Genomic DNA, 24,303 nt, shown 5'->3' on the forward strand with positions numbered 1-24,303 from the left:
CGGTAAATATTTTAAGAACAAATGATGTAAATACACATCTTTAGAACAACAGGAAGAAGGAACCCCTCATCTGGTGGGATTTGATCGTCACTGTTCACGTTCAGATTACCTGGGGTTCTTGGAGTAACAGGAGGTTAGTAACTGGCCGCCAGAACAGGTAGCCTACAAAGGTACCCAAAGAGGAAACTCAAAGCCAAGGGTGGGACCGGCAGGAAAATTGAGGCATGTGAGTGTGTTCTGGAGGGGTTCACAGTGACCCTGCTCACTGTCACCACGCAGCTCCCCAGAGAGCCTCACTGGCTTCAGTGGGGAGTCTTGTTCACAGTAACCGCTGAGGCGGAGAACCTGGCTCTCTGGGCAGCAGCTCCTGGCAGCTGCCGCCGCACGACATCCATGTCTCAACCCCATGCACCCTGAGCTCAGGAAACAGAGACCCTGGGGTCCTTCTTATGCTGTGTGCTCAGCTCAGGCCACCAGAAAACCATGGCCTGCGTGTGCAGGAATGGCAGTATTTTGGGGTGGTCTCTGAGCAGAAAGTCAAAGCAAGGTAGGGAAGAGAATATTAAGTTCTGCCAGTTGTAACTGCTCCAGGAAAGCTCCAAGAGCAGACTTGGGGCTGAGAGCAGAAATTAGAAGTAGCCCAACTTTGACCATAGGACATGTGACAAATATTACAGTGAACTGAAGCCTCGAGGTTAGAGAGTTGCTTCAGTTGTGCTGACCACCACTGGGAGAAATCAGAAGGTCCACGTCTGGCCTTTTGAATACTGGGTGTCCACCAGTGTCTGCATCTAGAGTGAGGGGAGAACTCTGGCCACAGAGTCATCCTGGCTCTGGGGCCCGCAAAGACTGCTTGTGTGTTCACCTGTTTGTGAGCACCTGGAGGCGAAGGGTAAGCCAGGGTCCCCTCAGGAAGCCCGTCTGCAGCATGGCCCTGGGGCCAGCTCTTTAGGGCCAGCAGGTAGGGGTTGGGCAGCGGTCGGCTTGTCTGGGGTTTCAGGTCAGAACAAATGGCTGGGTCACAGACAAAGCTCGTGTAAAAGGGGTTTTTTCCAACTCAGTTGGTGAGACGTTCCGTCGAGCATTTAGTTCTTTAATTTGATAACAGGCATGGAGGGGGGCTGGAAATGGGAAACAGGTCAATGGCTTTGATGACCAAAATGAAGATAATTCATTTGCATAAAGACCATTAAATTAGAAGTTTAGAGCTCCGAGGATCCATGCCCAAGTCCTAGGTGGTAGCAGAGCTACACCTGTCGGGCTCCTCTGGTTCTTAATTCAATGGGAGAGACTGAGAATACAGTTCCCACCATCCAGACCTTCCTGGTGGCAGACAGTGTGGTGAGAACACCTGCTCTGTGTTGCTCCTGTCTCAGTTTTTATCTGGTTCATTCTTCTCCTACAAGAACACAGAGCGCCAGGCGGGGGTCCTTGCCTTCAAGTAATAAAAATCAGGAGCCGTGTGAAATAGAAGGGAGTAACTGCTTCAGAGGCATTTTCGGGGCCTCTGAGATCAGTTCCCGTCAGGGCACCGGCCAAGACCTCATCTCTCATTTCTGACTTCGTCCTTGTCCTCTGCCCCGGAGCCGCCCACAGAGCAGGGGCCATGCGGGGATCGGGGGCTGTGGCTGGGAGACAGAGGCCTGTCTAGTTGCACAGCCAAGAGAAGTTGTGGGAAGACCACCAGTGCCTCTGAAGAGGTCAGCTCTGAGTTCCGCAAGCCCCAGAGGGAGTGTGGGCAGATCCCCACCCGAGCCGCTGAGGAAGTCTCCCTGCCCACCTTGCCCTCCCAGCCTCCACCCGCTGTAGGCCGCTGGCTCAGCGTGAGCCTACGTGGAGCGAGACACATCGGATGGAGAAACCAGACTATGCCTGAGCCCAGCATGGTCAGAAACTCGAGGGGCACAGCCTGCGTCTCCTCCAGGGACACAGACCTGCCCACGGAGCAGGCGTGAAGGGACCGCGCTCTTTCAGATTGGATCTGGCACAGACATGTTGGCACACAATATAATAAATGTAGCAATCGTGGGTTTCCCTGCATGTGCGGCCGGCCGCACTAGAGGTTTCCTGGGGCAACGTCTCCGTGCTCCTCTTGGGTGAGCCGATGCGGCGTGGAAATGTGCGTCCCGTGGGCGGTGTCGCTTTCGTTATTTAAGAATGAACACTTGGGAAAACATGCAGAATTTTAAAGACATATCTCGGTGCAGTGCTTTTATTGTCACTGTAAGTAATGAGAAGTTCCGAGTGGGCAGATGGCGGGGCAGCGGGATTTGGCGAGGGCTTGGACGTGTTTCCAGAGGGTCTCACGACCTGAGACAATCTCGCAGCCTCCTGAGGCAGGACCTCCCGTTTGCAGAGTGTTTGACTGATGAGCTGTAGTTTCTTCCCAACTCGGAAACTCTGCTGTCTTTAGAACAATCGCCCGGCTGACCCTGTGAATCGTCGCGCTCCCCACTTCCTTTTCTCCCTGGCAGAGCACTGGTGCTTATTTTAAGGGGCTGAGGAAGGCGATGGCAAAGGGAGTTAGCGTTGTTCGAGTGCTTCTTCCTATTCGGAGATGTCCAGGGACCCCAAACCAAAACACAGGCCACAGGGGCCTCTGTGACACCGAGCCCCCCACCCTCCACCTGCGATGGGCTGGGACCCAGCTCCGGCCCCACAGGGGGCAGCCCCTGCAGAGGCCCCAGTGTGACCAGAGGCTGGGCCCGCCTGCCTGGCACTTCCAGGGACCCCAAGCACAACAGCTGCTTCACGGGCTGCTGCTTCCAAGGCTGGGTGGCCTGGCGTCTCCACCCCAGCCACGCTGGGTGAATCACCCTAGAGGCTGTGAGGGCCAGGGGTTGGGGCAACACACAGGCCATGAAATCGGGCTCCTGGGCCGGCCTCGTCCTCTGTGAGATACGCACCAGTGGCCTTCGCGTTCTGGGGATTAAATGAGTTCTTGTATCCAAAGTGCTGAGGGCAGGGCCTGGCCCATAGGAGGTGGTATTTCTGTCAGTCGGCCACGATCAGCATTATTACTCTGGCACCATCTCTTTTCATGGTCCCATCTGAGGGGGCTGGTTGGGCAGAGCTCCTGGGCTCACGGAGGGGCAGAGGAGGAGCAACAAGTGAGGGGTCCCCTCAGCGCTGAGATGCCAGGCGCTCCGGCATCCTCGGGAGAACGTGAAGTGCCACCCCCACCTGTCCAGGGCTCACTGGCGGCTCAAAGTTGTCTGCTCCGTTGCTGACGGGGATCTCACCGGCACTTTGCAGAGGGAGAAGCGGACGTCTGGAAAGGGTGGGCACGTGCTCACGCACAGAGCTAGATGTGTGGTTTTTCTGGTCTTTCTTGAGCAAGGTTAAAGAAAAAAAAAAGTAAATTAAAACTCGTCTATAATGAAGGTCCTTGGACTCGATGGTGTGTTTTCACCGTGGACGGAGGGAGGCCTGTAGAGCTGAGCCGATCCAAGTTGGAGGCCTTCACACTTTCTCCTCCTGCCGCTAAATAGCAGTTACTTCTCAGTGTCTCCCATCCACCCCCTTCCATCTCCTTATTCACGTGAAGACGCCCCCACTGAACTCTCAAGCCACCTGCACGACAGAGACAGGGGTCAGCAGGGAGGACAGGCAGGCGTGTGCGGGGCTCTCCCGGCCGGGCTCTGTCTTGCTGCAGCCAACTGTGGCTTTGGCGTCTTCACCGAGACGGACGTGGCGCATCTGAGTTTCACGTGCGGCTCCTGGAAACCAGTACGAGGGTATCTAGTAGTTATCCCTTCGCGCCCAAGCCATGGAAACCCCTCTTGTGCGACAGTACTCGGCTTTCTTCAGGACTCTGGCTGTTACCGTCCTGCAGGAGCTGCCCTTGGGAGGCACTGACCTCCCAGGGGCCTGGCTGAGCGGTCCTCAGGAGCAGGCAGGGAAGAAGAAAGGCTCCTTTGTCAGCACCTGAGGTGGCTCTGGGCGGACCTCCCGGGCACTCTCGGCTTCCCTGCTGGTTCTGGGAGAAGCTTTGCCACTTGTGACTTTAAACTTAGATTAAGCTTTTGAACGGAGGAAGTTATTGGTAATATTTACTCTTAAATGTGGAGGGAGGCCCACTGCCAAATCCTGCCCAGCCTGACACTTCAGCGCCAGAAGCGGTTTTCTCTCCATCCTCTTCCCCCTCACCTGCTCCTATGGAGAGCCAGGAGATCCAGATGGCGAGGACGCCCGAGGCAGGTCTCCCAGCCTCTCCACAGGCCGGGCTGCAGGAGCCGGGTCCCTCCCTCCCTGTCACGGGTCTGGGCCTGGCCGCTGCCCGCGGGACCCCGGGATCCTCACACAGACAGGGCAGCATCTCGGTGGTCACAGCCTTGCCTGAAACACAAGCCGGACGTTTGCTACGTGAGCACTGAGAGTCGCCCCGCTGTCCGCACGCAGAGGTGTGGGGGGAGTTCTCGCCGTCACTCTTGAGGCTAAAGGAGGAACCTGGACTCGGGTACATGCCTCTGGCTCCGTGCAGGGCTGCCATCACGAAGTGTCTTGAACACGGAAGACGGAAGGGATGGGAGCGTATCACCTGAGGTCCTGTGAGGGCCAGTGAGGCCAGCGGCCTTCCAGGTGAGAGCAGTGACAAGCAGAGATGAGCACGTGTTGTGGTGCCGGCTCTGGACCAGTGAGCCTCACCGTGGACTGCAGGGTCAGGGCCGTGAGGGGGAAGCTCGCCGTTCACAAATCTCTCTCCTACAGAAAGTGTAACATGGAAGGAACGAGGTTCGTGTTGTGCTTTGCCCGAGAATTATTTGCTGTTTATGTCATTGAGATACTGAGAACAAAACCCAGAACCCAGAACAGCACATGCAGCGGCGTCTGTGAGAGTTCTGCCTTGCCTGGAAATATTTTGGAGAGAAAACCGGGTACAAGGGGATTAGTTTCCTTTTACTTATGGCAGATTCCTCCCCAGTTGGTGAGGCTCCCCCCTCTGACAAGATGAGCTCAAGGAGGTCGAATGACCGCTGCTTCCCTCAGAGTTCTGTCCTCTGCGCCCATATTTCCGGTACATTCATAGGAGCAAGTTCCCAGAGTAGCCTTTCCTGGACCCTATTCATCGGGGTCCTGTGTGTGCTGACAGTGCCGTGGGTTTAGGGAAGGTCTGCAGGCCGCACACGCAGAAGGCTGGGTTTTCTGAGCCTGGGGTGTTGTTTACGCTGGGCACCCGTACTTACTCTTCCCTTGAAATTGGCAGGTTCACTCCAGGCAGCTTGGCCAGGCTCCCGGAGAGGGCTCTCCCTGCCCACCCCACCTGTCGCCCCCCCGCAGCCTCCGGGAGACTGTGTAACACACCGATGCCTCCCAAGGCCAACTGCTCAAACAGTGTGCAAGCTCCCAGAAAACTAGTGAGCGCTTTGGGAAAACTAGGAAAAGCAAGTTGCCGCCGAGCAGCTGTCGAGCTGGAGGTGAGAATGGGCCCGGGTCGCTCTGGACATCTAGCCTGGCCGGAGCCTGTCAGCACACGCCCAGACTCTCCAAGTGGGAATCCGAGACACGGCTTGTGTGCAGCAGAGAAGCCCCGAGAGGCCCAGTCAGCAAGTCCACACGCAAGGGAAAGCCTCTGGCTTTATGTTCCAAGTTTAAGCAATAAACACACACTTCTGTGTTTAAATTAACAGACGTTTAAGGCATTTTTTTCTGGCTTTTCAATTCACCAAGCTACTAACCACCATTTAAATAAGAGGGTTTCTCCTCCATCTTCTTGGTGGGTTTTGAAAGATAGAAAATATTTGTGTGATAAGTGAAAAGTACATTTTTTACCAAAAAGTTCTCACTTATATTTATTCATAAAACATCTTAGATAATTTATATGGGCATTTTTAGCTGATAAACCGCCACGGGGAGAAAGTCTCACCCGTCTGGGCTGGTTTACCCTCGGTCTTGGCGCAGTGACGACGGTCGGTGTGATTTTCTCTCTTCCTCCGTGGTGATTCGTGAGAGTGTCTTGTTAGTTACTGTGTGTGGGGTGTGTTAGCTCAGGCCGGGGGGTGCCGTCCGCGAGAGCCTCTGCGATGGTGAGGTGCCGCGGTCGGAGCCGTGCTGGCATCGCCACAGACCACGCGCGGTTACTGCAACCGAGGAACTGCATTGTTACTGTGCTTAGTTTTCATTAATTTAGATTTCAGTTGAAATGGCCACATGTCGCTAGTGGCTGCCATATTGGAAATGCGGTGCGAGGACTTTTTCCCGGTTTTATATCAATGTATCCCACTTGGTTCGTTTGCTTTTACTACTGTTTTAGCTAAGAGTTCTGGCTTCCGTTGAGTGACAGCAGTGATAGCAAGGGTCCAGTCGGGTTCCTGACTTTGTTGCCCACTGTGTTTAATCATTTCTAATCATACTTGCTATTTTAAACAAATGGTCTTTGTGATGTTAGAGCAGTCTCATTATATTATGTTCTTGCTTGGAGTTTAAAAATTAGGAATGGCTGCTAAATTTTGTCAGCTAACTTTTCAGCGTCTGTCGATATGAACAAGCTTTTTCTCCTCCCAGACCGACTCTGGACCTCGTTATCACTGTCTTAGATACCGAGGGTTGCTGCCAGGGCATAACAAAACCAAATTCCTCCCGCAGGCCTGATTGCCTCACCGGACCACGTAGTCTTAGACGACCTAGACTGCTCACCGCTTCTCAGACTAGCCTTCTCTCCCCAACGTGATGTCCTTGCTCATGCTGGTCTTTCATCAGCATGGCCCCTGCCGGTCGCGCTTCGGTCCCTCCTCCGGTCTGCCCTCCAGCAGAGTCACGGCACAGCTGTTGGCTTACAGTATTAGGTCACGGTTGTCCATACAACAATCACTGTTTCCTTTCTTGTATAACTTGATGCTTTCCTGCCACGACAAGTGCCTGATGTTTCTGTCCCTTCATTTTCCGTGTATCAGTAAGTACGCATCACACTTCGTACCAAAACAACAAATTACTCTCAAGACGAGCGGGTACGTGAGGTCATCACAAAGTGCTGTTTCTTTCTTACAGCATCTCCTCCTGGGTGCTCCGTCCTCCTGCCTCAGTTGGCCTGGCTGGTCTGGGGCCTCCCAAGGCTTCTGTTCTGGTTAGGGGCCTACGCTCAGCCTCCAGGAGAACCTGGCAAGGGAAGCAGGAGGGAGGTCTCAGTGCTCAGAATTCAAGTTTGACCAGGTGCTCTGGCATTCCGTCCAGCCCGTGCTCGGCGCCCTGTGTCCAGAGCCCTTCCGGTGGGCAAGCGTCGCCGGCCTCTCGCTCTTCACGCTTCTGCAGGCCTGGCAGTGTCTCCCTCTGCTCTCCCTCATTACTTAGCACAGATGAATGCTTTCTATCATCCGAGTTTACTGCCATCTCTGGGTGCTGCCCTTTCAAACGTCTTGATGTCATTTTCGTGGGATTTGGGAAGTGGAAGGGAGGAGCTTATGGACTCCTGATTGGCTGTCTCCTGCCCTCAGACTCGCCACATATCCACACACACCGCTGGGCCGGGCATACTGCTCTCCCTGCTGGACCGCCAGCAGGAAGGCTGGTTACCCTTGAGTAACCTCTGAGTAGCCTCTGAGTCCTGCACGACCACTACCTGTGGGTCCAGGAAACGCACAAATAAAGGGAAGGCTTGCCGACGATGGAAACGGTGATCCATGGGACTCTAGGGACTTGAATCAAATCCTGCTGTAATACGAAGATTGACTGAAACAAACCTGTGGGTTTAATATGTCTCCATTAAGGGTTCGTCATTAAAGCAGAAATTATCATTTTTGTGGTGAAGACAGCTGAACCGTCACAAAAACCAATGGCCGGCGCTCAGAACGCGCTGCTTTCCCGTCGGTGAGAGTCTCAGCCTCCGCTTGTGTTTCTCTGGAGACCTGGGCACCTTTACCGGCCCCTTGGTGGCTCTCTGTTGGAAACCCTGGCCCTGGCGGGTCTCGTCCAAGCCTCAGCACCCACCTGTCTCCTGCGCTGACGTGGGACAGTGTCACGTGTGCTGTCACCGCGGGGCCCCTCCCTGGCCTGGGCTCTGCTGCCGAGGTGCATACCTGGAGAAGCGTCACTCACTTGTACTTCATGACTTGCTCTGGATATTTCTTCAAAAGCAGTATTTCTTTAAATATGTAAGAATGTTAACATGGTATGAATTTATGCACTCATTTAATCGTTGGCATGTAATTGAAGTTTTAGAATAAATATATTTTCATTTTTATTTTAAAACCTTTAGAAAGCATTTTCACCTGCGAAACTTGACTTATGCCCACTTTATCAGAGGCATCCGCGTCGTTGAAGTAAAACCCTGCGGTGGTCACACCAAGACTGCAGATACCGCTGGTGTCTGCGTGCAGCTGCCGCTCGGGCTGGGGGCTCGGGCTGCGGCTCATTGCTTCTACCGAGGCTGGCCCATGGCTCCTCCGATACCGAAGTTTAAACGAAATACAGCACCTTAGAGGTCACAAAATGCAGTAGCAGTACCTTGGGCTTGCAGTATAAAGCCCTGGGTTCGAGTGTGGGTTCCATCACGGTCTGTGTGCGGGGTCACTGCCTTCCATCTGGGATGACGGACACAAGGTAGGCCTTGCACAGGGTGGGGTGGGTGCTGAGACCCTGTAAGAGAGCTGGAAAATAGCTTCAGCTATAACATTATGCAGACTAGGCTATCTGATAACTGCATGAGGTAACCTGAGATTTCATGACTTAGATGCCATCTTAACTGTTAAAATCAAGTAAACGGATCAAATACTCAAACTTGCAAATTACCCTTGAAGTCAGATGCCCTGAAAGCACAAGTAAGTGTACGTGCATCCCGGGGACCCCAAGCCTTCAGGACTTACACCACCCCAGGTAGTACCCATGTGATCACGCCGGGGCACGCACATCAGCGGAAGAATAACTCGCCGTTCAAGAAAATTCAGCAGCACGGTACACAGCGGGACACTCAGTTATTTCTGCCACACATCTGGTTATTTCTCCAAACCTGGTTCAAATGAGCACACAAGCTAAGAATATTCTCAATAACATTGTTGGTGCAAACTTGTTCCACAAAAAAAAGTAATTTGCAAGATAACCATCTAAGTACTGGGCTATCTACTTGCAAAGCTTTTAAGCAGATGTGCTCCTGTCAGCCTGGGCTTCCCGCAAGCTGCAACCCCTGAGCTTCCCTTGTGCGCGTAAGTCCTTCTCACACTTTCTCTCTCCCTCCAGCCTGCACTGGTGTCTGGGACAACATCACCTGCTGGCGACCGGCGGATGTAGGCGAGACCGTCACAGTGCCCTGTCCTAAAGTGTTCAGCAATTTTTACAGCAAACCAGGTACGGTCAGCATTGTGCCTAAGCTCCTGCAGAGGCTGTGGGCTCGCTTCCCCTCAAGGCCACAAGCAGGCTTATTGGTTTCCTTTACGAAGTGAGTCAGTGAACAGCTGTGCCATCGTGTGCTGAGCTGGCTTTGGGAGCAGGAGGAGGAGAGGCTTCTTGCTGGCTCAGCCACCTGAAACCAAACACCGGGGAGAGCAGGTCTTAGGCAAGCGTGGACGCATGAGCCTGATACGTGACAGATGGGGCCTGAGCTCCAAAATGGGGGGAGGTGGCAACAGACACGAGGGCCGTGGCTTTAGGCACCGAGAACATAACCACGCTTCCCTGCCGTGTGTGGCTGCCCAGGAGCCCCCAGAGAGCATCCCCAGAGGTTTTGAGGAGCCCCGATGCTCGGGGACAGCGGCCAGCCTCCCCTGGAGTCCAGACGCAGCTTCTCGTGCACAGGAAACGTCTTGCTCATTGGACTGACTCTCCTCAGCTCCCAGCCCCCACTTTCTGAACTAGCTCCATGAGGCCCGAGGACCCACAGTCTCTGTGTCCGGGGTCAGAAGGGGCTGGCCGGGGCGGGGGTGTGCCACCTGTCCTGTGTCTGCTCTCTGCACAGCACTGCTCCTTCTCTTGGCTCGTTCCCAGGAGGTGGCTCTGCTGTGTTGTCTTTTGTGTTGTTGTAAATAATCCAGATTCTTATAACATGAAGAAATCTGTCTGGAAAAATAGAAGAGAGAAGATACATCTGGAAGTCGGAGAGGCATGGTACTTTGGAGTACTGTAGAGAACTTATTTTCTTCTTGAGCCAACGTTACGGGGTAAAAACTCTGAGAGCTACAACTGTTGTAGTGCCCCAAGCAGAATGCTGTGGCTCAGATCGGGATGGAGAGAAAGGGGACTCAAAAGGAAAAGGTTTTGTTTCATCCTTGTGACTTGCACGGTGAGACTTGTTCTCCGTGAGTTAGTCAGTGAAGCAGTCTGAGCAGACTGGTCACGCCTGCATAAGCATCATTGGTCATCTTCAGCTCAGAAAAACTAAATCATTTTGGAGAATCTGAACTTTAAAAAATATCCTGTCCCATCAATAACATTTCTACCAAATGGTTTGGGCTGTAATATTCTCCCAGAAATCCCAAATGAACTAGCATAGACCTAGGCTACCCCGAATCAGATGGCTGGGCTCTGAATGCTTCCGGGGGCAGCCGGGGGTTTCCCACGGACAAACGCAAGAGCTCTGGCTCCTGGGCCATCTGCTGTGAGCACCCAGCCTGTGCCAGACAGGAGCCATCAGGGGCACGCAGCGCCCAGGTCGGCTCAGCATCTGGCTCTGCTTAGAATCACTGTGCACCCTCTCCTTTGGGGATGTCTTGGGTTAGATGCTTGATGCTTTCTTGTCCAAGCAGGGAACATGACACGGCCGTGCTATCGCGGGGAGCGTCTCCACCACTGGGAAGTCTGCTGGAGTTGCCCTAAATCTGCGTATCATGGCTGGACGATCTCAGGTGGACACGCATCCACTTGTTTGGTCACAAAAGTGTGAACCGGGAGGTACTTACACAGACTGTTGACAAACTGCTGTCCACAGGGAATGCTTAGAATGCTCGTGTAATTACTCAGAGAAACGTGGACATAGTCCAGAGGTGGGGGCGGAGTAGGGCTGGGGCCGGGGCCCACAGGCATCAGATGACAATGGGCTGAGGCCCCAAAGGTGAAATTTGGCAGAGATAAATGGGTGGTCTTGAAATACAATGAAGAACCAGCAGGGCTTGAGTCTGTGAGGTACTTTCCAGTTTACAGAAAGCTTTTACAAATATGGTAGTCGCTCCTCCCAGTGACCTGTGGGGAGCGCCAGGCCGTAGAGTGACATGTGATCATTTGGTCCACAGACCCAAATGTTCAAGAAATAGATCTGTGTTTTTATAAAAAGTTGTTTTCTTTACTGGGTTCTCATACCTCCAGTAAGTGGGAAGCTGGGGGCCTCTCCGGAGAGCCGTGCATGTGGTCATGGCAGCCAGCACCTTGCTCTCTGCTGTCTTCATGCTGGGGAGGCCCCTCTGAGCTGTGCTAGGGTATGGGGTGCAAGTCCATCCCCACAGGCAGGCAAGGGCTCTGCCTCCAGTGTGGCAGCAAAGCTCTGGGGACTCGGTGCAGCACCGAGGAGTCCCAGCGGGAAGCGGTCAGGTGAAGGAGCAGGGCAGGCTCGGAGAGGAGGGAGGGTTGTTCTGAAGAGCACCTCGGGGTGCCGCGGGTGCCTTCAAGCGTAGCATGGAGGGTGGATGTGCCCTGCATCTGGACAAAATGGTCCAGAGCACATGCCCCGTAGCCAAGCAGCCTGGGCTCTGAGTTCTGGCCATGCGAACTTGTCCTGCAAGGACGTGAGCAAGTCCCAAAATGAGCTGGGCGTTGGAGTCAGACCCTCTGCAGAGGGCTGTGGAGCTTGCCTAACACAATGCCTTCGACACAGAGCTCACACATGGAGCTGCTCTCACTCGGACTGGGTTGTCTGGAGGGCAGGGGCCTCCACGCCCCGAAGGACACACTGCTCCGTGCAGTGCAGGCACGCCCAGCCTTCCTGCCTCAGGGCACAACCAAGGACCCTCCTAACAGCCACACTCAGATTTACACTCAATGAGCAAAGGACTGGAAGCCTGTAATCAGCCTTGGGGAACAGAGGAGAGAGGAACCTGTCAACAGAGGGCCCCCAGGCACTGCGGCTGAATTTAGGGCTACAGCAGAGAGAGTTCACGAGGATGGGGGGTCCCCACAAAGTGGTGAGGGTTCCCATAGAGCAGATGGTCCCACAGGTAGAGGAGGGCTCACAAAGTCAGGGTGGGAAGAGATTCCTCTCACCGAGGAGGGAGAACAGGGTCCAGGCTCCTGAGTCCTAAAGCTGTCTTTTCTTCCTTGGTCCTGCTTTCACCAACCAGGCCTCCCCTCCCCATCACCTCCGAGGTCCCCCCTCACCTCCCCAGCACCCCAACACCTCCCTGGGCCCCCCTCACCTCCCCAGTCCCTCTCTCAGCTCCCCAGCCCCTCTCTCACCTCCCCAGTCCCTCTCTCTCCTCCCTGGGCCCTGTCTCACCTCCCTGGGCCCACTCCCACCTTCCCGGCCCCTCTCTCAGCTCCCCAGCCCCTCTCTCACCTCCCCAGTCCCTCTCTCACCTCCCTGGCCCCCCCCTCACCTCCCCAGTCCCTCTCTCAGCTCCCCAGCCCCTCTCTCACCTCCCCAGTCCCTCTCTCTCCTCCCTGGGCCCTCTCTCTCCTCCCTGGGCCCTCTCTCACCTCCCCAAGCCTTGTCCCTTTCAGGACTTTGTCTTACCTCCACTACCAGCTGTGGTCCTTGCCCTCCAGCTGCCCCCAGTCTCCCCCTGGGGCTAGAGCAGGAGGAGGTTTGGGGCCTGAAATCAGAAAAATGCAGGGGACAGCGTGTTGGAGGGTGGCAGGGCAAGCCTACGTGATGCCGCCGGTGGCTTTGCTGAGCCCCTAACCCCACTTTCTTGCCAGCAGGGTCAGGGTCTGGGCCCTCCTGCCGCCTCCACACAGCACGCCAAGAATCGCTTACACATGTTATCACCTCAACGTGAACACGCCTTCTCTTGATTTTGTTTGATTAATCAGTCATGTAGGCCACCTGTGTAGAAAACATAAAGGGTTTTTGAGTGAGAAAACCTGTTTCCGCCACTCAGGCATTACGGAACCTTGGGCGTGTTACTGAGTCTCAGTCTCATGTGTAAAGTGGGAACAGTAGTGCCCAACAAGTCTGCTCACAGTGTCAGTCCCAAGCAGAGAGAAGATGTGAGTGAAAATATCTGCTATTCTGACAGCCTCAGGGGCTGTGAGTCAGGGAGGAAGCTTGGTGGGTGGTCAGCTGCTGAGCCTCCCAGCGCCAAGGGCAGGAAGTGCCTTCCCAGGCCTGAGCTTCCCGAAGCCCCCCCTGCAAGTCTCAGCTCCATCACAGGTCAACAGAGCCCCCACCTCAGGTCACTCATCACCATTCAGCGCCTACTGTGGTCACCGACTGAGGCCACTTTGTTGTTGTTGTTTATTTATTTATTGGAGAGAGAGAAGGAACGTGGTGGGGGAGGAGCAGAGGGAGAGAATCTCAAGCAGACCCCACATGGAGTGCAGAGCCCAACGTGGGGCTAGATCCCATGACCCCGGGATCATGACCGGAGCTGAAACCAAGAGTGGGAGGCTTGACCGACTGAGCCACCCGGGCGCCCTGACACGTTCTTCTAAGTAGAGGGAACATTGCATTCCTGAGTTCAACACGCATGTTTACATTAATTAGGAGCAAAAAAAAACACAAAAAACAAACAAAAACAGACAGTGCTATAAGGTTGAAACTGCCTGTATTTCATGCAGTTTAAATCTTATACCCACAGTCTCCTCCTCCGATGTCACTGACCCGTGCTGCCTGCCTGTGCGTGCTGGCCATGCCCAGGGCAGCCGAGCGAAGGAGCTGGCACAGAACAGGATGGAATAGGATAGCAGGCTCTGGAATGGTTGGGATCTGGCGATCACTGTCTCCCTCTGGACAGAAGAGGAGTCTGTTAATTTTCATTGTGCTCCTTAATAATAACAACACAGGCCATTATAGCCATTACCACTGCACCTGGGCCTCATGACACAGAAGCTTTCCCGCGAGCTACTGAGGCCCTGCAAAACCCGGTTCTGTGGGTAGGGAGCCCGGGGGGGCTGGGGGTGAACGCACACAGCGTGAAGTGGCTGAATGGGTTGAGACTCAGCTCCTCACCGACCAGAGAGAGGAAGCATGCGGGGCCATGCCCCTGCAAGCCGCACATCACTACTAAGGCCAGCAGTTGTGGGCCTGCAGGCCTAACGCCTACACTTGATCTTCCAGGAAACATAAGCAAAAACTGCACGAGTGATGGGTGGTCAGAGATGTTTCCAGACTTCATAGATGCATGCGGCTATAATGGCGCCGAGGACGAGAGCAAGGTAAGGGTCCTCACGCAATTCCCGCACTCTCTAGTCCCTTTTCTGGAGCAAGGTAAGGGCCCCCGCGTGATCCCGCACTTTCTAGTCCCTTTTCTGGAGCAAGGTAAGGGCCCCCGCGTGATCTCGCACTTTCTAGTCCCTTTCCTGGAAGTGCGCACGGACAGCGTCAGTGTGCTGCCTGATGAGAATTACGTGCATTTCCTTTCCTCCGAAGAGCTGAGCTGCTTAATGGCCAAATTGGGCGAAGTCCCTATTTCAGATCTGTGCCCAGAATTTGGCGTCATTTCATGGTTCTGCCACTTTGGAGGCAGGAAAGCCTCATTCTCTTCGCCTTCCGGTTGTCTGAGTGGCTCTGCTGCCTGAAATGAGCTTTAACGGGCATCCATTCGGCCGACAGGTTTCTTTGGCCTGTTTAGGACTTTGCCACAAAGCGGGCGGTCCAGAAGCCGTGCAGTCATGTTTTTAGCTGTGAGCCAGCAGCAGGAGACGGGACTAACAGTGGAGCGTGTGTGCAAACTGAGAGACTGAGTGCATCCCTGGCCGACAGTGCCCAGGGCGTGTTGGGGGCTCCACTGATGGCTAGGGCTGCACTGTTGGCCGGCGTGGTGTAGGGAGGCCACGGAGGTGTGTTCAAAATGGGAATGTGATTGTTTAAATGATGTGTCACATCAAGTCTGCTCAGCTCTGCTCAGCCTCCTGCACGTTCACCCTGCAACATTGTATGATTGTGGTTTCGCTTTGTTTACCACCAGAAAACCAGGTCGCCGTCCTCCCTTTGGGCTGCGTTCCTTCACCCCCAACGCCATATTAACGACAGGTGAATGCTGTATACACCTGAAGTCAGGTGTGTTTCTTGCACCCGTCCCCTGCAAACACCTGCTGTGTGGGAACCTACTCGAGCCCCTTTTAAAGAACTTGGGGAACACCTAGCTACTCGTGCACATTGGTCTCACTTCCCACCAGCCCTGGGCCCTGCCATCCCACCACCAGTGACACTGGTACCGATGTCACTGTCAGACCCATTTTCCTGGGGGATTAACACATCTTTCGCGTTCTTTTTTATAGAGGGACTGTCTTTGCTCTCCTCACTAAGATTTATGGTATAAAGCCAATTCTTTTACCACCGAATTATTAAACCCTAGAAAAGGAAGTACCTTGCATTTTAGCCAGTATCTCACTAATCGAAGGTAGGTTTCCTGACGTCTGGCCAACAGTGAGCACGATGGTGGTGGGGTCCAGTGCATACTGTGAGCCACGTCCGTTACCACTATCGTCTCACGTGGTCTTTTTCTGTTGCGGTTGATTGACATACGAACATTGTCTGTATTTAAGGTACAGGCCTACCTCGCTTTACCGCACTTGGCGACACTGTTTTTACAGATTGGAGGTTGTGGCAACGCTGCACTGCCCGTGGGGGACATTTATCCAACAATATTTGCTTACTTCGTCTGTGTCACGTTTTGCTAATTCTGACAATATTCCTGAGATTTTCGTGCTTATTCGTTACAGCGATCTGTGATCAGTGGTTAGACGCACTGAAAGCTCAGGTGATGTTTAGCATTGTTTAACAATAAAGTATTTTTAAGTAAGGTACGTACGTCATTTTCTTAGACACAATGCTGTTGTACATTCGGAAACTACAGTATGGTGTATGCATAACTCTCACAAGCATTAGGAAACCAAACCATTCGCTTGACTCCCTTAATTGCAATATTTGCTTTACTGCAGGGGTGTGAAACAAACCCACAGTGTCTACACGGCATGCCCGTATGCAGAGTGAGGTTTTGATGTGTGTATATACGTGTGTTGTAAAATGATTCCCTCAATCAAGCTAATTATCCATCGCCTCACATATTTACCTATTTTTTTTCTTTTTTTGGTGAGACACAGACTTTATTCCTCTTATAACTGGAAGTTTTTACCCTTTGACTAACATTCCCCATGTTCCCCAGCCCTGTCTTACTTAGTCTTGGTGATAGCCCACCCTGCAGATGGAAACACTGAGGTTCGGGTATGACAGGACGTGGTCAGAGGCCCGGCTCTGTTTCTGTTGTGCAGTCATTGAGACTCAGCTTTTCTGTCAGTTGTATTCACCTTCCCCCTCAGGGTGCAGTCACCTGAGCTCCAAGTGAAGCCTGGGGTGGGCCTGCATTCTCTCTGGCCAGTGGGGAGCCCCTTGGGGCCTGTGCGCACCTGGCACTCAGGGAACGTGTGCGGCTGCACTCCGTCCTGCACGTCCCAAAGGACACACAGGGTGGTTGACACCCTCAGCCAGGCTGTGGCCAGGGAAGCACAGATGCAGAGCAGCGCCCAGGGCGTCAGTCAAAGGACACGTTTTCAGAATCTAACCCACAGAACGCCCTCTCCGTCCCTCTGCCTTCTCGCCTGCCTCTGGTCTTTCCTCCGTCTCCGGATCAGAGCCTCAGCCTGCTGGTTTTGGAGTCTCACCACACAGGGCTTTGCACACTGGCCGGGGGCTGCCTTACACGGCAGATGAGAGTTCATGTCGTTCTTCTTGTGTGGACTGGACTCTGCAAGAAGGCCCAGTGAGATGCCAGCCTCTCGCGAGTCCCCTCTCGGGCAGGACACCCACGGTGGTAGAGAGCCCTGAACACTGGGGCTGACGGCTCCGGCGGCCCCTGAGCTGCCCCAGCTGGAAGACGGAGGGTTGGTGCCACAATCGCGGCTGCTGAGACTCCAGGGTGGAGCCCAGGGTTGGTGACCTGCGCAGGTCGAATTCGGAGCACGTTTTCATGGGAAGATACCTGTGGATTTCAGGTTCTAGACCAGTCCCAAACTGCTGTTTCGGTATTTGATATGACCAAACCAGGAGACCATCCTGTTGGCTTTCTAAGAATAAGACTTGAACTGGTTCAGAATCTATTCCCAGCTTCAGGACTATTTCTGTAGGAGGAAGAGTTCACAGGCCCCGTTCTGCGGACCCTACATTCTGACCAGGAATGGTGATTGCCCTTCTTCACAGTGATCAGGACCCCAGGAGTGGCTTCAGGGCAACCTGCCACATGACGTCTGCCTCCCAGGTGACCCTTACGGATGCCGTCAGCCCGTTTCAGGGGCAAGAAGACAGGCCCCAGGGACCAGGACAGTCCTGGGCCTCTGTGGTCGGGGGTGAGGGGGTAGGGCTCCGACACCCATGTTCACCCCCCCACACCTCTCGTTCCACTGTCTGCAGGCATCCTAGAGGCCTGTGTGGGGTGGAAGCAGAATGTCCCCAGAGCTCCCAGTAGCATTTATTCGAGGGTAGGCCCCTCCTCATTCATTCGTTCCACAGTCGTTTCTTGGGAATCCCGGTGTTGTAAGCCTGTCCTGCTGTCATGAACCCACTGTGGTCGTGGGCAGGTCCTGAGAGCGGACATTTGAGGCAACGTTGGCACGCTTGACAAGTCAAAGCCGGCAGCTCTTTCCCTGCGTTTCCCCTGGATCACTCTGTAGGTGGCATTCCCAGGAAAACCGATGGCAACTCTTCAGGCTCTCAGAAGGGCGTGTGACTAAGCCCGGCCTGCGTGAAGCAGTGTCTCTGCTTTTCTGATGCTTTTCCATCCAGTCTGAAGAGCTATTTTTCTTCTTAATTAAACATTTCAGAGATTCTACAAATATCACGAATGCATATTCCCTACTAATGGATTAGAAAGTCAAAATATTTCAACGTGTGGATGTGAAGAGAATGACGGCACAAAACCAAAGTGAGTAAGTCTTCTTCCTGATTGCCGTTTCCACCATTCACATACTCTGAATACTTGGTTGTTTAAGGAATCCTGTGGAAGACGAGAACCACGCGGTGTGGCGGACGCACAGAGGGCCCGGCGGGTTCGCGGCCCCAGCTGGGTCTCCTCGGGCGGCGCTGGAGGTGAGCCCAGTGAACTGCTTGCAATGTCATTCCTCATCTCATCAGCAGCTCACTGTCCGCCCGGTTGTATGATTTTAATTGGATTTCCTGCTCTCACACAGCCAGACCCTGCTCTGGCTGTTGTGTGTGCAAACTTGGTTGGTTTCAGAATTAATTAAATTCCAGAAAAAAATTAGCCTCCACAAAGCCACAGGCTTGGCTATGTGTGGTGAGTGACTCAAAAGAAAAAATGAAGTCAGGAATGGGGAGTCCCGTGAAGGAATCAGTGTCCGAAGACCCCAGAGACCTCTGAGATGATGGCGGGAAGCACTATGGTGAAGCTGCTTCTCGCTCTGGACCAGGGCAGCCCGAGGGTCACAGGGGGCTTTGGCGGTGGTCTGGGCCTTTATGTTCTGGGTCTCACAAGCCGCAGTGAGACCATGCAGCTGGAGGGCTTGGCTCAGACTCTGTCACCAGGTCCTGGTTTCCGTGTCCAATCTTCCTTGTCTATGACCCTCTCCCACCAAAGCCCCCTTTGGACGTGTGCCTTGGTGTACGAGCATTTTCCTCTCCGGCCTTTGATCTTTGAATCATCGCATGAAGTGCTTCCTCCCATTAAGGGGATTTAAGGAGCACAGCCAGGGGCCCACAGGGGTCACACCAGGAGCTGCCCTCTGTCCTTTCCCATGCCCCAGCCTTCCAAGCAGCACGTGGGTGTCCCCACTCATGGGAGCTGAGGGTCTCCTGGGCTGAAGAGGCTGTCCTAGCGTCATGTTCTCAGCCTCCGGTGGGACGGCCAATAGGGGTCATTCTACCTGGAGTCATCTGCCTGGTGGTCCATCCCTCCAGGCCTGGCCCCCTACCCCAGGGCTCCGCTGAGCAGACCAGTCTCTTGGCGTTTTTCCTGCAGTGAAGGCTGTCTTGAGGCTCCAGTGCAGGGCACTCCCTCAAGCCAGGCTCCCTGCCTTAGTTTCCCATCCCATCTCCCAGGGATGCTGAGAGCTGGGGAAACATGGAAACACCTAGAAATTTAGCCACCACAAGTGTCTGTGGGGTCAGAGGTGCCTCCCCTCCCTGAGTATCAGGAGTTTTCCAGGTGAATGTACAAGGACCCAGGCCAGCACCCGCGCCCTTGACCATGTCTCAGTCGCCATGTGTGACTCTGCCCTCCAGCTGTGCCCCTGTCCCGCCAGAGGACAGCCCCCTAGCGACACCGGAATCCTGTGTGCAGTGGACGTGCAAGGCTGTGCACTCCATGTGTCTCCTATATTATATATTTGCTAACACGGTTCTTAAATAAAGAGTGCTTCAGCTAAATTTAGCCAAGAGAACTGTCTGGCATCTCAGCCTCCCCATGCATCAAGTGGACACATTTCTTCCATATTATGCCATATTCCTAAAAATATTTTTGCACTCTCCTCTCAGCTTTCAGACACACCAGTAACTCTTTCTGCCTAACCGCTGGTGTGGCCTCCTCAAGGTTCCCCAGCCCGACAACGGAGATCTCAGCCACCGTGGTGTCTGCAGTGCAACCGCGTCCAGTGCACTTTGGCATTTCACTCGGTCCTCACGAGGACTCTGCGAGCCTGCTGCTGTCCCACTGCTCAGGGAGGGGTCCCTCAGAGATGTGCTGAGCAGCTGCCTGTGGGACGCAGAGCCGGGATTAGAGCCCTGAACGTGGTAAAGTGTGCGCCCCCGGCTCTGCCCGCTAACCCGAGGTCTGGGGCATCCCCACCCCGTGTTTGCTTCTGTTACGGTTGCCCGTTTGGTCCAGCTTCTGAACCAGCTCCAAGGGCTGTGTCTGCCTCGTCTCACATCAGGTGGCAGGAGGGAGCTTCCCACTGTGGTGTTGAGGGGCACCTGAGTCCCGCACAGGGGGACAGCTCATCAGCAGTGGGTGACACTGGGAGCTGGACAGCGAGGCAGGTGCCGACAAGACCGGGCTCAGAGATGCAGCTAGGACATGGAGGGGACAACGTCGGCAGGAAGCCTGGGTCAGAAAGCCGTAACCAGAGCACACGACACCGTGCTGCCCGTGGTGGCAGAGCCTGAGCTCACATGAGCCAGCCGACTCAGCTGACCGTGAACAGAGACATGATTCAGAAGATTCCTGAGACAGGCACAGTCATTAGCTCTTTTTATGCTAGTTTTAGCTGAACCTCTGACAATGATGTGTGGTACTTGCCCAATAAAGGAATGAGTCTTTCCAAAGCCAAAGAAGAATCTGGATGAGGAGTTTAGAAGGAAATATAAAGAAAAAACTGTCACTGGGGAAGGAGACCCATGGAGTCTCACAGGGGTGGGAAGGCTCCACCGTGAGCCCAGGGCCCTGCTCTGGTGAGTGCAGGGCCTCTGTTTCTGGTCAAACAATGGTGCAGACTGGGTGTGTCCACAGACCTGGGCACATCGGGCAAAACTCGGGGCTGCAGGCTGGGGCCCCGCAGAAGTTTGAACAGCACGAGACTGGCCTCGAGCCAGAATGGTGCTCTTGAGAAGGGTCTGACTCCCTGATGCCCTCCTTTCCTTGGGCTTGTCTGTGAGCAGCCTTGCCCGGGGAGACAGGCATTTGGAGCTCAGGCAGCAGGCAGTCTGCAAGGCTGGGGATGCTGGCTGCCCTGGCCGGGCCTTCAGGTGGGGACAGGAGGGAAGGCACTGGTCTTCTCGCGGGTTGGGGAACAGCCAGGCTATTCACGGAGTAGTCCGACTAGTTTCTCCATTTGATGTGCAAATTTGGGGACTAATTGAAATAATTGAGGAAAGGTTGGAAACTAGCAATATTTGTTTTACTGGGGACTAGAGGGCTCTGTCAGAGACCCAGCAAAAGGAAGACAAAGTTCTGACAAAGTCCCCTGCTGACAGTCAGTCACCGGGTGTGCTTTGAGGGATTCGTGGCTAGACATGGGCTAGAGAGCCTCGAGAGCCGCTGACAAAGGACAGAAGCTCCTCGGAACTGGGAGGTCCTTGTAATAGCTGTGTTCTCCCTTTAAAAAATCTCTTTGTTATATTTACGACTTTCTCAGAAGTAAGCATATTTTACTTTTGTATTCTAATAAAATCTAATTTTAGTCCAAAAAAAAAAACCACTTAAATTTATGCCAAGTTTGTCAAATCATTTCTCAGTTATATTTGCCTTCTAACCCTGGACGTTGTCGGGACAGTGAAGAAACCCAACTGTCACACTGTGTCTCTGTGGTGCCCTTTGTGCTCGAAGGGTGCAGGGGACACGCACGTCTCCAGCCCGATTCTCCAGGCAGAGTCTCGCCACGGCCGCGGCGCTGCCTGCGACCCGGCGAGCTGCGGGTGTGTGGGCACGTGGCCACCCACCGCCAGCTGCGTACACACTCCCTTTCTCCTCTTAAAACGTGAGGGTGTGTTTTTTGAAAGTGAGGATATTCTCTGCTGTGACCTGGGCACTGTTACTCAGTTTAGGGAGTGTAACGTTTTGCTGTCACCGCACCTGCCGTCTGGGCCCCAATCCCGTCAGCGTCCTGGTACAAGCTCGTCATGACTCTTCAGTGGTTTCCAATCTGGAACATTCCTCAGTCTTTCTCTTGTGTTTCTGAAGAATACAGGCCTGTGATTTTGTAAACGGCTGTCTGCTGGGCTCGTCTGATGTTTCTCACAATGACATCCAGGTCTCAGCGGGATCAAGTGCTCCGAAATACCTATGGCTGTTTATCTCAGAAATGTCGTATTTAGATTTGAAAAGAAAGTCTTTTTTCCCCTCTGAGCCCTCCACACCAACAAAGGAACGTTCCATGTAGTGACTTAAACTAAGGGGCGGCCCTGCGTGCTGAGTGACGTGGCGCCCCTCCCCCCGGAGCCTCTCCTCCTTAAAATGTCACGCCTGCAGCCGTGCTTGAAGAAGCTGCAAACACATTGCTGTTATTGCCGCGGCTCCGAGCGAAATAACAACACAGAGTTTCTCTGGGAAAGCGGCCTTTATTCAGATAAGCGTCTCAGACCATCTTGGACGTCACCCCCCCTCCGCAAGGCATCTGAGCTCTCAAGAGGCGTTTCCCAGGTGTCTGCTCCTCAGGAGAGCCGGTGACTTCACAGAGGAGAGGAGGGTGTGGGGTGCTGGTCTCACACGCATGCACGCACACATGCACGCGGCAGCTCCTCGATCACCAGCGCAGAGCTGTCGGCCGTGCCTTCCTGTGCCCTCTGACCTGTGGAGCCCACCTGTCCCAAATGCCCAAATGTCTCCGATGGCTACAGGCAGAACCAGTGCCTGTCTCCCGTTGACTCGGAAAGTGAAGCATCCCCGACTAGAGGGGCCCCTAATGTACAGCTCAGGGCTCCCCCACTTCCTCTGCAGCCTGGGGTGTGTCTCTGACCGCTGGAAGCACCACAGGGGGGCTCTGGCTTGGGGCTCCTGCCTGGCCCCCTCCCCTGCCACTGCGATGCCGGTCTGGGCTGGGTGGGGAAGAGGAGACCACTGTCCGCGTGTCTGAGTTTCTCTGTGAATGCAGCACGTGTGCAGAGAAGCTCGAAGAGTATTTCTTCACCTGAATAAGGAGGACTTGGGTCATTGGGTTAATAGTCTTTAAAACCTCTTTCATGTATTATAAAATCAAACCAAGTCACATGAACCGCTTACTAAGAGCGTTTCCTAAGCTCTGTGTGGACTGTCTCGTTTAATCCCGCAATAAGCCGTGAGACACAGCACGGTCGTGGTCATCATTTCTGGCCGGGAGAAGCAGACACAGAGGGACGAGCTGCTGTCTCGTGTGTTCGTGGCACGTAGGCCTGAGCCGGAGGGAGAGCTGGTGTCCCGTGTGCCGTGGGCGTTGGTGGCAGTCCCACGGGTACCACGCCCGTGCCCTCCCGCGGGGCAGCCCTCCGTGAGCTCACCCGCCATCTGTACATGGTCTTCAGTGAGGCATCTAGGAAGGTGTTTGGCCCCTGTTTTTAAATGGGGTTGTTTCTTTTCTTACAGTTGAGTTTCGAAAGTTTTTCATGTGTTTTGAGTGACAGCCCTTCACCAGGTGCAGCTCCGGCCCGGGCTTGTCTGCTGCTCACTGTCTGACGTGGTCGTTCGCAGAGCAGGAGTTTAGTTTTAATGCGTCCGGCGCACCGACTATCTCTCTCACGGACCGTGTCTCTGCTGCTGTGTCTGCGAAGGCATCCCCACACCCGGGGTCATCTCGGTTCTCTCCTCTGACATCTAGCGGGAGTTTCCTAGGTTTGCGTTTTACGTTCGGATCTGTGATCCACTCTGCATTAATTTCTGTGCAGCTGTGAGGTCCGAGTCTCGATTCCTGTTTTGCACGGGGATGTCCACTGGCTCTGGCCACATGTGACGGGGAGACTTTGTTCCCCCACTGAACTGCCTCTGCTCCTTCGTCAAATGTCAGGGCCGGCACTTATGTGGGTCTCTGTCTGGGATCTGTTCTGCTCCACTTACCCATTTGCCCACACCCTCCAACGCCAGGCTGTCTCAACCGCTGCAGCTGAGTCAGTAGTAAGTCTCGTGACTCTGCCCTGGCAAGGGGTCTCCCTGTGACCACCGATCTGTCCTCCAGCTGTGGGGCAGCCGCTGGTCCTGTGTCCTCCCCTGTCTTGCAGATCCAAAAAGACTGGTTGATTTTTCAGTTTGTTCAGACTTTCATTCGTTATCAGGATGAAGTGGCCACTTCCAAGCTCTTTACATGCAGAACTAATTCCTCTTGAAGAGTAACTGTGGTCTCTCATCAGGGGGATGACACCGTGGGGTCGGGGCTGGAGTCTCGGCTTCACAGCTTGAGGCCCCCGTGTCCTTAAACTGGCTTCTCCCCTCCTGGGGCTGCAGTTCTTTGTCTGTTGACGGGAGCATGATGGTCATTTTCAGTCTGCTTCCTTCCCAAGGCTGTTGGGAGAAGTGGATGAATTTTGTGTGACATCTTGTAAACTGGAGAACACTCCGCCGTGGTTTCGAGTCCTGCTACAGTCCCCAGAGCAGAGCGGCTGTAGAAGAAAAGCTCGGTCTTCAAAGATACGGCCAGTAACTAGCAAGCAGAGGACTTCGACTTGCTCCGTTTTACGACGGGATTGTGAGCCTCGTCTTGCGTCTTGAGACAGGGTTCTGATGTCTTGCCGTGCACTTGGGAAATAAGAGGAACCTTGGACCACATTCCCCATAGACAAGTGGTGGTTTATAACGATCTCTAACACATTTGTTTTAAAACAAACAAAGCCTTGGGGCATCTAGGTGTGCAGTCGGTTAGGCGTCGGACCCTTCGTTT

At 54.1% G+C, this 24,303-nt stretch overlaps 1 protein-coding gene across 1 annotated transcript in view; it reads left to right on the forward strand.

Moving 5' to 3' along the window:
* Positions 1–24,303, forward strand: part of VIPR2 (vasoactive intestinal peptide receptor 2) — a 66,598-nt gene that overhangs the window by 13,530 nt on the left and 28,765 nt on the right. The window contains exons 3-4 of the mRNA XM_045792196.2: positions 9,169–9,276; positions 14,132–14,229. Coding sequence (XP_045648152.2) covers positions 9,169–9,276; positions 14,132–14,229 — 206 coding nt within the window. The remainder of the gene's footprint in view (positions 1–9,168; positions 9,277–14,131; positions 14,230–24,303) is intronic.

This window comes from Ursus americanus, chromosome 3 (assembly GCF_024610735.1).
Source record: "Ursus americanus isolate L20-20 chromosome 3, mUrsAme1.1.p, whole genome shotgun sequence".
In the NCBI taxonomy this organism is placed as follows: Eukaryota; Metazoa; Chordata; class Mammalia; order Carnivora; family Ursidae; genus Ursus; species Ursus americanus.